Consider the following 10,743-nt stretch of genomic DNA (forward strand, 5'->3'; position numbering starts at 1 on the left):
ATTGAAATCGTATCTTGTATTGGTGCGTTTCGTACTTTCGTGTATGGGCATTCCGTCAATAAACATTTCTTTTACAAATAATATAAACCATTTTAAACTACTTATGACTTGTGGTTGACGTAATTAACGCAAATTAATAGTGACACCGTCGAGTTTGTTTGGTTTAGTGAGTGAACAGTGTTACCTTTTTGTTTCATTTTTTGAGAAAATATGTTGACGTCGAGATCTAGAGGTAACGAAGAGCGTCAGAGGGCAGCGAAGCCCTATTGTCAGTGTTGGAACGACAGCAGGCCTACGCCTTGGGAGCCTCCGGGCGGCTGCAGTTGCGGCGAGCACTCACACAGTAAGTTACTACCCAACTCTAATATTATAAAAATGCAAATTATAAAACCTGTTTACATTCAGGACAAAGAAATGGGTAGCTGTGTTTTTAATGTATGTGTGTCAAATCTCGTTACATAAACATTAGTTTTGGATATATGCAATTAGAATAAGTTAGAGAAACAAAACATAATGACGAGTATAACAATATTTAAATTGTATAATCAATTAATTGATGAGCTATGTATTATTGCTAGGAATAGTGTTCAACCTTGAAACAGCTGCCTCACAACAACTTTTCACTCAAGGCTTAACATTATGTGATGAGATCTGGTCCCTTTTTAAGGCGTGTATGGAGACAGGTCTAACATACAAAAGGCTTGTTGTGATCTTTATTCTAAAATATGATTTTTTGGCAAAAAAGATGTGAAAAATCCAAAGTAGATGCAGAATTATTGATATTATTATCAATTACATTTTAATTCATATTCATAGATCATGTTTACTATAATTATAATATGTTGCTTGTCATCCCTTTGTTATATTATAATTGCCTTTTAATGTGACAAACTCAGACCTCTAGGAAAGTTTATCAATTTTATTGTCATGGACCTAATTATTCAAATGTATAACAACATTGTTAAGTTACGTCTGTCAATAATCATAACCTTTATTTTATGTTGATCCTTGTTACTACTTAATGTTTAGGCCATTATAGTAAAAAAAGAAATGACGATTTTGAAGATTTAAAGTAACCATCAAACCTTGATCAGCTTCAGACATGGTTATCTCTTATGCAAAATTTCTGACCTGTTTTTTAATGACTTAAATAAATAAATAACTCAAAATATACACAAACCAAGCAATCTTAATCCTACAATGCAACTTCATCAATTATGGTACAAAATAATCATCGCCAGTTATTATAACATCATAAATCAAAATTCCCTCCCTTCATTCCAGTCAGTGAATGGTGTTGGGAGATACCAGACACAACGGGCACAAGTTGGGTTACAATATGTCCGGAACAGAAGCAGGTGACATTCCACCCGTTCTACAGCTCCGGCACGGCGGCTGTGAAGGGCGACACACCACTAGTCAATGACTACCATTATTACTGGGAAGTCAAAATGCTAACAGAGCCCTATGGAACTGATATAGTAAGTATCCAATCATATACACTGCTTTCTTTTAAGTTTAATGGCAAGTGAAAAATACTTAAGGCATGGTGGTTAAGTTTAATATTTTCACTATGTTTCGTGATGGGACCAATTAAACTCTCCGCATAGAAGTGGTTAAAAATAAACACAGAATGTTATGGTAGAAAAGAGGTTTTATTCAATTCAAATCTTCGTTGCACAGCAAGATGTTACATAGGGTTAAATGTGTTTTTCCAGTTGTAAGACACAAAATATGAGTTCTAGATACAGAGAATATGTTGTCCATCATTGCAGTGGGCATAGATTAGTCGTTAGTGGGCTTAGATATTGTTTGTTGACCATAAATTTGACTAAAAAGCGAGTGTTGACAACAAATTCTTATTATCATTGCTAGAAAAAAATGTGTGTGCCTATAACTTCAACAGGATAAACTTTCAAAGTTAATTATATTCAGTTGTTATCTTTAATAAATGTGGTTTCATGTTTTCATGAACTCAGGACTATAAATATATTGTTATCTATTGTTTGTCTGTCTGCCTGACTAGCTGTAGTAATTTTCGTGTTTTATCTTTATTGGTGGATCAAATTGCATAACAATTTAGTATCATTTTTGGCCTGACGTGTTTTCTTATCATCTTTTTAATCTCTCTTTAGACTTCGTATTAAAAATAGGTCACAAGTTTGTAGTGGAATGGTATCGACAAATGTTATATTTTAGACAATTAAAAAAAACTGCCTGCCTATGGAATTTAATTCTTGTGTCGCGGGAAGCTTAGCAAACATTGATGTCACATGCACAAAGGCACCCAGACACAGAATAAACATTTTTGTATCACCCCAATGCTTATCCTATGCGGGGATCGAATCCATGACACGTCGCACACCATGCACTCTGCGTCGTGTGAGCTGCATACGATTTACTTCTACTGTGCCTGTTGACTAACAGCTTGTCAATATTTCATTTCAGGCAGTTCTTTTTTCTCTTATTAAGATTACTTTTATGTTAGGAATAAGATAGAGTAGTGAGTGAGAGTAATTAGCAGTAGGTTTGATAAGGAACTCATTGAAATCTTCCTAAGGTACAGTGGCTATTGATTGTAGAAACACAAGCCTTATCGTGATTGATAGGAACTTAAGATGTCGAGAGCGTACAGTTAGATAACACGATTATCATTAAGAAGTTATAAACATTGCTAATTGTACAGCTGGTATGCTGATTGTATTGAGTGAAGACAGGTTAATATTTGTTATAATAGGAAGCCAGTTTTTAGAAGCGATTTAGGAAGAGAGTAGCTGGCGTAACTGTTAGAGGAAAAAAATAATTTCTGGACATAGTATAATTGCGATGGCTAAATTAATATGTCGTGCGGAACTATAGGCTATCCATTGGCTTCCGGGTATTATCATATAATAACCTTTTTAATACCTTTATCTGGCGGTAAAAGAAAGTAAATTTTCATAATCTGTTGGAAAATACCCAGCATCTCAGAAAGAACTTCTACCTGTCGACTTATGCCTAAAAATAAATGTCAGTTTTAAATGGTTCGTTCAGTTTACAGCATTTTTGTCTGTTAGCCAAATTACTTCCCAAAGAACACTACGTTTGCCTTTCTATGTTGAAGGCATATATGTATGCTATTGATAATATTGTAAACATTAGAAAACTTATATAACACTGACGCAAACTGTACTTTCTCTTATTCCTTTTTAATCTTAAATTAATGTAAAAGGAATAACGCAACTCATAAGGAGATAACGCAGTAGGCGTCATATGGCTAATGTAAAACTTTCTGATCATGGAAAATGAAAGACATTAAATATTTAAATGGTATGTAAAAACAAATAAAAGTAATGCACGTTACACATTTAATATATCAAATTGTATCACTGTCCTCCGAAACGGCTCGATCACTTCTCATGAATTTTTGTGTGCCTATTGGTAGGTCTGGGAATCAAACATCTATTTTTCATACCCCCTTTTTAATTCCTTATCATTTGTATTTCAAAACAACGTTTGCTAGGACATCTAGTACTTAGTACTATTTTATACTGATTATCATGTCCTTTTTTATGTATCCATTACAGTAATATTCCAGTACAATTATTAAAGACTACTTAAATGAGATTAACAACTAACTTCATTACGCATTCAGCTATTATCCAAGCAGTAAAACTGCTCTAAAACTACTAATACAGTTTACTGTGTTGTAATGATGTTCCTCGCTTTGGCAGAACGCCACAATGTCATTGTTGATCAACAAATAGAAGCGAATGTAAATGTTTTTCCTATAGGTATGTTTTTTTAGAACATGTGTTGCTAACGAGTTTGGCTTCCGTTGTTTATTTTAGTGTATACATATTACATTAACATAAGAAATACCTGTATATGTCTTAATGCAAATAAAAACGCAATAGCTATGGCGTTTGATTGAATAGAACACTATAATAACCGAAAAAATGCAACTTATGATTAGTTTCACTATTGTTTAATTGTATTAAAAGTATAAAATTTATAAAAGTTACGATTATTAGACGAATGGTTTCTTTACATGTCAATTAAACCCAAATAAATATTGCAGGTATACATCAGGGCATATTTTTTAGCCCCTTACGATAAAGCATCTTTTTAATTGCATAATTGACGTCAATATCATTATTTACAGATGGTTGGTCTCGGAACTAGTAAAGTAGACATGGCAGACTCCTTGTTCACCTTCACCTCATTCCTGGGCCGCGATGCGGAGTCCTACGGGCTCTCGTACACGGGGGCGCTGCGACATAACGCTACAGTCACTAAGGATAACACCGGCTTCTGTAAAGGCAGCATTATAGGCGTCAAAGTCGACCTCTGGCAGGGGACACTCGAGTTCTATCTTAATCGGAAATCACAGGGTAAGTAGCCTTTTAAATTTTTAATTATCTTGTAAATAATCACTATAATAATGACGACTTAGTGGTTAAAGGTGATCTGGAGAATAGTTAAGTCGTTTTTTTTATTTATGAATGTAACAATTTATCTTTGTATGCAACGCTTACTTTAAAATTTAGACATACAAATCTAAAAGGCTAATTGAAATAACTATGTATGCGAGTATAAAACGAACTTTACGATACAATATCTAAATCAATGTACGATTTACTATTGTTTACTCTTGTTATCGTTTAAATATCAATAACAGGATTGTGGTTATCTGTATGAACGACCGTAGTGTCCTTTGTGGAGTGTGGGTCAAGTCGATGTACTATCATGATACATAAAACAGCTAAAGATTACGATCAACAAACAAATTGTATTTGAAATTGAAATGTAGAACATGACATTTACGAGTGACAGAAACAACAAAAACTAAAGTTGTTTTGAATGGAAAATGTTCTCTAGACATTTAGCTATTAAATCTCTACGCCACAATAGTAAAGCGAGTCTTGACTCATAGATTAATTAACTTAAGATTAATAAAACAGTTATCACGTAACCATAACCCAGTAACGTATGTTTAATCATATGTTAATGACGCAAATCGTTTACTACATAAGATGTCATGCAACTCGAATGCATCAGCTAACATCATTCGAGCCTATAACATGACTCTTGACGACCTCTAAGAGCGATTATACACTACGTCCGAGTCGCATCTGTGAACTACGGACCGGATTTATCTTTGAACCATTTTCTAACTAACCTTGTTGTTACATAGGTATTGTTATTGTGTACCTGAAAATAAGTATTTATAGTTAATAGAATTTTGGTTTTGAGTTTCTTGCTGGTATAGACACAAAATTTTTGGAACCGCTCAACTAGACTTAAGATCCATGAATACGTTTTCAAAAGGATGTATTTCGGAGGTCTAGACCTGGCGCTGAATGTAATGTGTATTCTTGTATTTGATAAGTTAATATTAACATTTTTTGTATCCATCTTACAAATTGGCTCAAATGAACGTTCACACGTTTACGTCTACTGCTGTCCCTATTTCGCGGATCGGATTAGTGTCGGATGTAGTGCGAAACTGCTCTATCAGTTTATCACATAGTGAAACATGTCATGAACCCATAACATACTTGACATTACTAACGAGTTCGATAACAGCCTCATTAGAGATGGTTGCCATGTTTTATATGTGATACATCGATTATGTGCAAATATCAACATAAATGTATACGTGTGATAAATCATGGTAGGGTTATTTTAAGTTCAGTATACAGCGGCAGTCTTGATTATAAAATATAAGTCGTTACATACGCAAATCACGTAAATCTTCATCTCTAAAATCACTATTATACAATTAATTGTCTAGAAGTAGCTTCTCCACTACATCGATCAACAATTTTAAGTAATACTTGTCATATGATAATGTAGGTACCTAAAAACACAAGCAAATCGAAAATCTTAATTAATATTTTTGTACATATCAATTACTTGAACCCGCCCAAGACATCGCCCTTAGATCGTCGACCCCGGCATCAGTCAAAGAAAATCATGAAGGTTAAGGAACCCTATTAAATGATTAAGTCTACATAAAGCCCTATCATACATCTTATCAAAGTACTACGCAAAACTAGAGTGGAACACAATGTAGTGTGCTATTGACCGCGCTTTTCGAAACGTGTTCGTTCTTGAAACACAGTAAACGTTTATCTAATCTAGATCAGGCTGAATAGTCTTTGTACTGCGGCAGTTATAATGGTTCTAGGGTTTTTCCGTTAGGAAGTACTTTGATTCCAGACGTCAACATGACACGATATATTACAGGCTACACGCAAGTTATAGACGCACTTAATTTGCGATGAATTAATAAACGATCAATTCAGTGTATGTCCCCTGCTGGACATAGGTCTCCCCCAAGTTATGCCTCAACACCCCGTCTTCTGCCCTCCGCATTCAGTCCGAGCCAGCTTTTTGACATACTTACCTGGATATAGAAAACATCTAACGTTATATTTTGTTCTGCAGATTCAAAATATAATGACACAATATGTTTCAAATAACGTATGTGAATCAGACTCCGGTGTACTTTAAAAACCTTTCTAACGATTATAATTATTATTCACAAAAATACAATTTTATATGATGAATCTTTTTTTAACTGCACTCACCGAAACGATACTTTTTCTATAATAGAATAAAACAAAATATATAAAAGTTCTTAATAAAAAAAGTCTCACATTAATATAACTGATATCCATTGAACCAGCTTCTAATTATTAACCACCACATAATACAACTACTGTGCATCTTTCCAGGCATATCTTTCTACAACCTCCGTCGCCACCAGGCTCTCTACCCCATGATCTGCTCCACTGCCGCCAAGTCCTCAATGCGGCTGATATACGCGGCGTCCTGGCAGGCCTCGCTCATGGTGGACGCCGTCAAGATCCTCGCTGCATCAGTGAACGGAGAGCTAGTACTACCGCCCGGCCTACACAGCACGCTGAAATCACAGTTCTGGTTGACACTGCCTAATCAAAGTAAGTACAATAGCTTGGCCATTACTTTTTTTTGAAGATGTTTGTTTTTTCTAATCAGTTTTGCACAATGAATAACCATGTCTCTTTTGGAAAAATAAAGTACATATTAACATTTTATTGAGTCACAAATAGATTTATAAACATGAAATCTAACACAAATTTTTTCATGCATGAAACTTGAACTGTGATTCATTTGTCTTCGTCGGCCGCATCCTTTACAGAGACAGTTTTTTTTTCTTAAGGCATGGAAATAATATTGTTTTCGTATAGTTGAAGCTCGTAAGCAAAAACAAAACTAGTACCGGTTTACGTCCCGGCGTTTACTTTCCGTGTCAACGAACTGAAATTAGGCTAAAGATATCATTTTTAATTATTTATTTATGTTCATTATCACCCCCAATGTCGTGTGTATCCCGTTTGTTTCTCGTGATACACCTAGACTATGTTTATTTATTGGGTTATAGGTTAAAACAAGATTCTAGGGTCACAGGTCATATAGAAACAAAGGCCAGCTGTATGACACAGATAATATAAGATTACAAGGTTTGATATCTCTTAAGTGCTGTTATGACTAAACTCATATCTACATAATTTGTTGAATTGGAAAAAAACTTTTGGTAGAAGTTGCTTGAAATTTTTTGTTGGATGCAAAACATTTGGTACATATTCAGTATATTTCCGATTTGGTTTAATTAGTGTTATTGATATACAGTGATAATGTGCTGTTAATGCTGACTGTAAAACAAAGATGTGTATAATTGACTGTCCTGTTGGTCTAGTGTGCTTCTAAAAACATATAAGAATTCTACGCGGCTTGCACAGTGGCGACACCGCAGCACTTCCTTACTTCTGCAATTTGAGAAACCTTATTTCGTTTAATTCTAACAAATCTTCATATTTTTCTAGAATGTATCCTTGACGAAGAGGAGGCTAAACCAGAGACAAGCCAGTCAAACAAACCTATTACAAACTTGGTATGTTACGGTTATTAGAATTAAACTTTTATTAATAAAGTCATTGATGTATGAAAACTCAAGATGGTCACTCAAAATATCGACTTATATTGAAAATCAACTCTAAGACATGTACATAAGGTGGAATTTGCAAAAAAATTACATGCCTCATATTTTTTATGGATGCTTTAATTTGGGACTGTGTAGGTTTTTATACATCAATGTTTGGAGTGCATAAAATGCTGCAAACTGTAAATATTTAACAAAGCCTTGTATTTATATACTGACACAAAAATGTAAAAGTATTAAAGTTATTTTATTATTCTATGTTTTACTGTTCCTTTCATTTAAACTTAAATGGGTAGATAATAATCATTTCTTATTAAAATAAAAGCCTTAAAACCTTTTACAATTTTTAAAGTGTTAATATATTCTTGACACTATATTTTTCTAACTTTTTGTTGGTCGACTATGGGTAAAAGATGTATAATTCTATATTTCATTGGGTCTATATTTATTTTAACCTCAGACATATGGAGCAGCCTTATTTATTTGTTGTGTTATTTTATGAATGGGATATATAACTTCGTCTTTAAACTGCATGATTTAACAAACTTACCAAGTGCCAAAATGGCACCGCTATGCCGAAGAGAGCGCCAACTAGCTTCCACAGCACTCACTTTCCAATAATACACCACACTTACATTGTTTTTTTTTTCAAAAACAGATTTTGGATCAATTTGCGTTTGTCATTCAAAACCGCTTGAATTGGATTTTAAACTTGAATCTGCATGCTAGCAAGGTTAGGGGATAGTTTAGCATGCTCTGGTTAAAAAACTATTTTCAAACTATATCTTGTTTACAAAATCCTGTTTAGAAACGGAGATAAATCTACAAACACAGATTACAAATACCTTCTAGATATTTCTATTTCAGTCATGTTGAATGACAGGGGAGACTACTCAGCATGTGCCGAGTTTTCTGCATGCTAATCAATTTGTTTACTGGTAACACTGGTCTCTCTTCCTCAGACCCTGTCATCCGGCATGAAGAGAAAGCACTGGCATAGAAGATGGTAGCAGGCAACACACACCTCGTGACGTCACAGACTGCCTAGACATATGACGTCATAAAAAAGAGGGTAGTTCAAGAATATTAGAATGAGGACTGAAATATTGTGTGATTGAGGCTTGTTGAACTCTAATGTTAAATAGAAATAGATTTTTTATAATAATTCCGCTACTTGAAGATAATTTATACATTTCTGACTCATTTCCGTGTAATTTTAGTTCAAGATGCATTTAGTGTTGCTTTTAAATGACGATAAGAAAAATGAAAGAAAAGGAATAAAGAAAAAAAAATGAATTGAATATTTATGCGTGATATTTATTGATAAAGATTTATATTAAGTAATTGACTCATTGTGATGTAGGAATAAGCTGATTTGAAAGAATTGTAAATAATAAAGACAAGAGTTTTTGATATTTATTTATTTTTATTATACCCTTCTGCGATATTGAGAATGTAGATTGAAGCAAAATAATCATAGTGAATACAAGGCTTTGTTTCCGTATGTAAAGTGATATTACTTTAGCTATTCATCTTTTAACATGATGTTCATTCATCATCTATTGTTAATCAATCGCAAGATATTATTAAGAAGCCGTTTGAACCAAACTTATATTCAGTCAGTAGGCTCACTGTGAGCTCTGCTACGAAAGTGAATCAATTTTGATAGGCACCTGGGCCCGGATTCTGCTATTTACATACTTGGCACTATTAGTATTCTGCCAGCATATTAATTGAAAATTCAGTACGGAGCGAAATACAATGAATTCTTAATAATTTTGTTGGCAAAATGCTCAGGAGAGTACGAATAGTGTCAAATTGAATCCAATTTCCATTCATTCATCGACAATTGTAAATAGCGTAGGTAATTAGGGCCCTGGTCATGTAGTTACACAACATATATTATATACTTTAATCAGTAATTAATTACATCATTATTTTCAGCTGACGGACGCATTCCCGAGCTACATCAATGGTTTATACGTCGACACTCTTGAGCATGATTATCCTATTGTGGTGTGGCAGTGAAAACACAAGTTTGCACCATTCATGTCGATGGAGTTAAACGAACGCAATGCACATGTTGTGTACATGGGATTAGTTTATTCTTAGTAATCTTAATCACATAATGTATGTTTATTAAAATATAAAAGACAACAAACCAACACCTTTTTGTAAGCATAATATTAAGCAAAATTTTTAACAGGTTCTGGCATCATAATATTTGTTCTTAATAATTAGGTTTTTATACTTTTGCTTGAAGTCAATGTATAAAATGGTAGTGTACCAATATGAATATGCCCCAATTATCTTCTGAATTTACTATTTTCGTTTCAAAACCTAAGATTTTTTTATAGTACCTTATAGCTTTTTTTCCAGCGTTTCATCTAGTTTTTGTAAACACGAATAAGTGCGTGCCAAAAATTTATATTTATTAGTTTATTGTTCTGTTCTTTTCAATTCAATCGAAAAATGTGAAGTTTTTAATAAATGTATTTTATTCTTTAGGTAAATGTACCAACATTCTTCAATAATGAATTCCATAAATACTAAGAATGATTCTTACAGATGTATTTTACGAATGTAATGTTATATTATTACGGTGTTTAATAAATTAAGTTTCGTAATAGTAATTCGTGGTTTCATTAACGGAATCCAAACATGTGATGAGCAGTTTTCTGTCTGAATCTTCTTTCAGATTCTTTAGACTTGCTATTCAGTAGATATTCACTTCCTCCGTAAATTACAAAACTCACTAAAATAGAGCTAAAATT

General features: G+C 33.5%; 1 protein-coding gene across 2 annotated transcripts; it reads left to right on the top strand.

Moving 5' to 3' along the window:
* The first annotated feature begins 22 nt into the window (after nucleotides 1-22).
* Nucleotides 23-10,602, top strand: LOC113501757 (SPRY domain-containing SOCS box protein 3-like). Of its 2 annotated transcripts, none has more exons than XM_026882982.1 (6): nucleotides 23-343; nucleotides 1,285-1,481; nucleotides 4,145-4,373; nucleotides 6,723-6,947; nucleotides 7,854-7,921; nucleotides 9,914-10,602. In XM_026882982.1, the coding sequence occupies exons 1-6, from the start codon at nucleotides 211-213 to the stop codon at nucleotides 9,995-9,997; spliced, it is 936 nt and encodes a 311-aa protein (XP_026738783.1). In that variant the 5' UTR covers nucleotides 23-210; the 3' UTR covers nucleotides 9,998-10,602. The 2 variants fall into 2 exon arrangements, with proteins under 2 accessions (XP_026738783.1, XP_026738784.1); XM_026882983.1 differs by lacking the exon at nucleotides 9,914-10,602 and adding an exon at nucleotides 8,932-9,384 and having other exon boundaries at nucleotides 24-343.
* Nucleotides 10,603-10,743: the final 141 nt, after the last annotated feature.

The sequence above is a fragment of the Trichoplusia ni genome, chromosome 16 (assembly GCF_003590095.1).
Source record: "Trichoplusia ni isolate ovarian cell line Hi5 chromosome 16, tn1, whole genome shotgun sequence".
Lineage (NCBI taxonomy): Eukaryota > Metazoa > Arthropoda > Insecta > Lepidoptera > Noctuidae > Trichoplusia > Trichoplusia ni.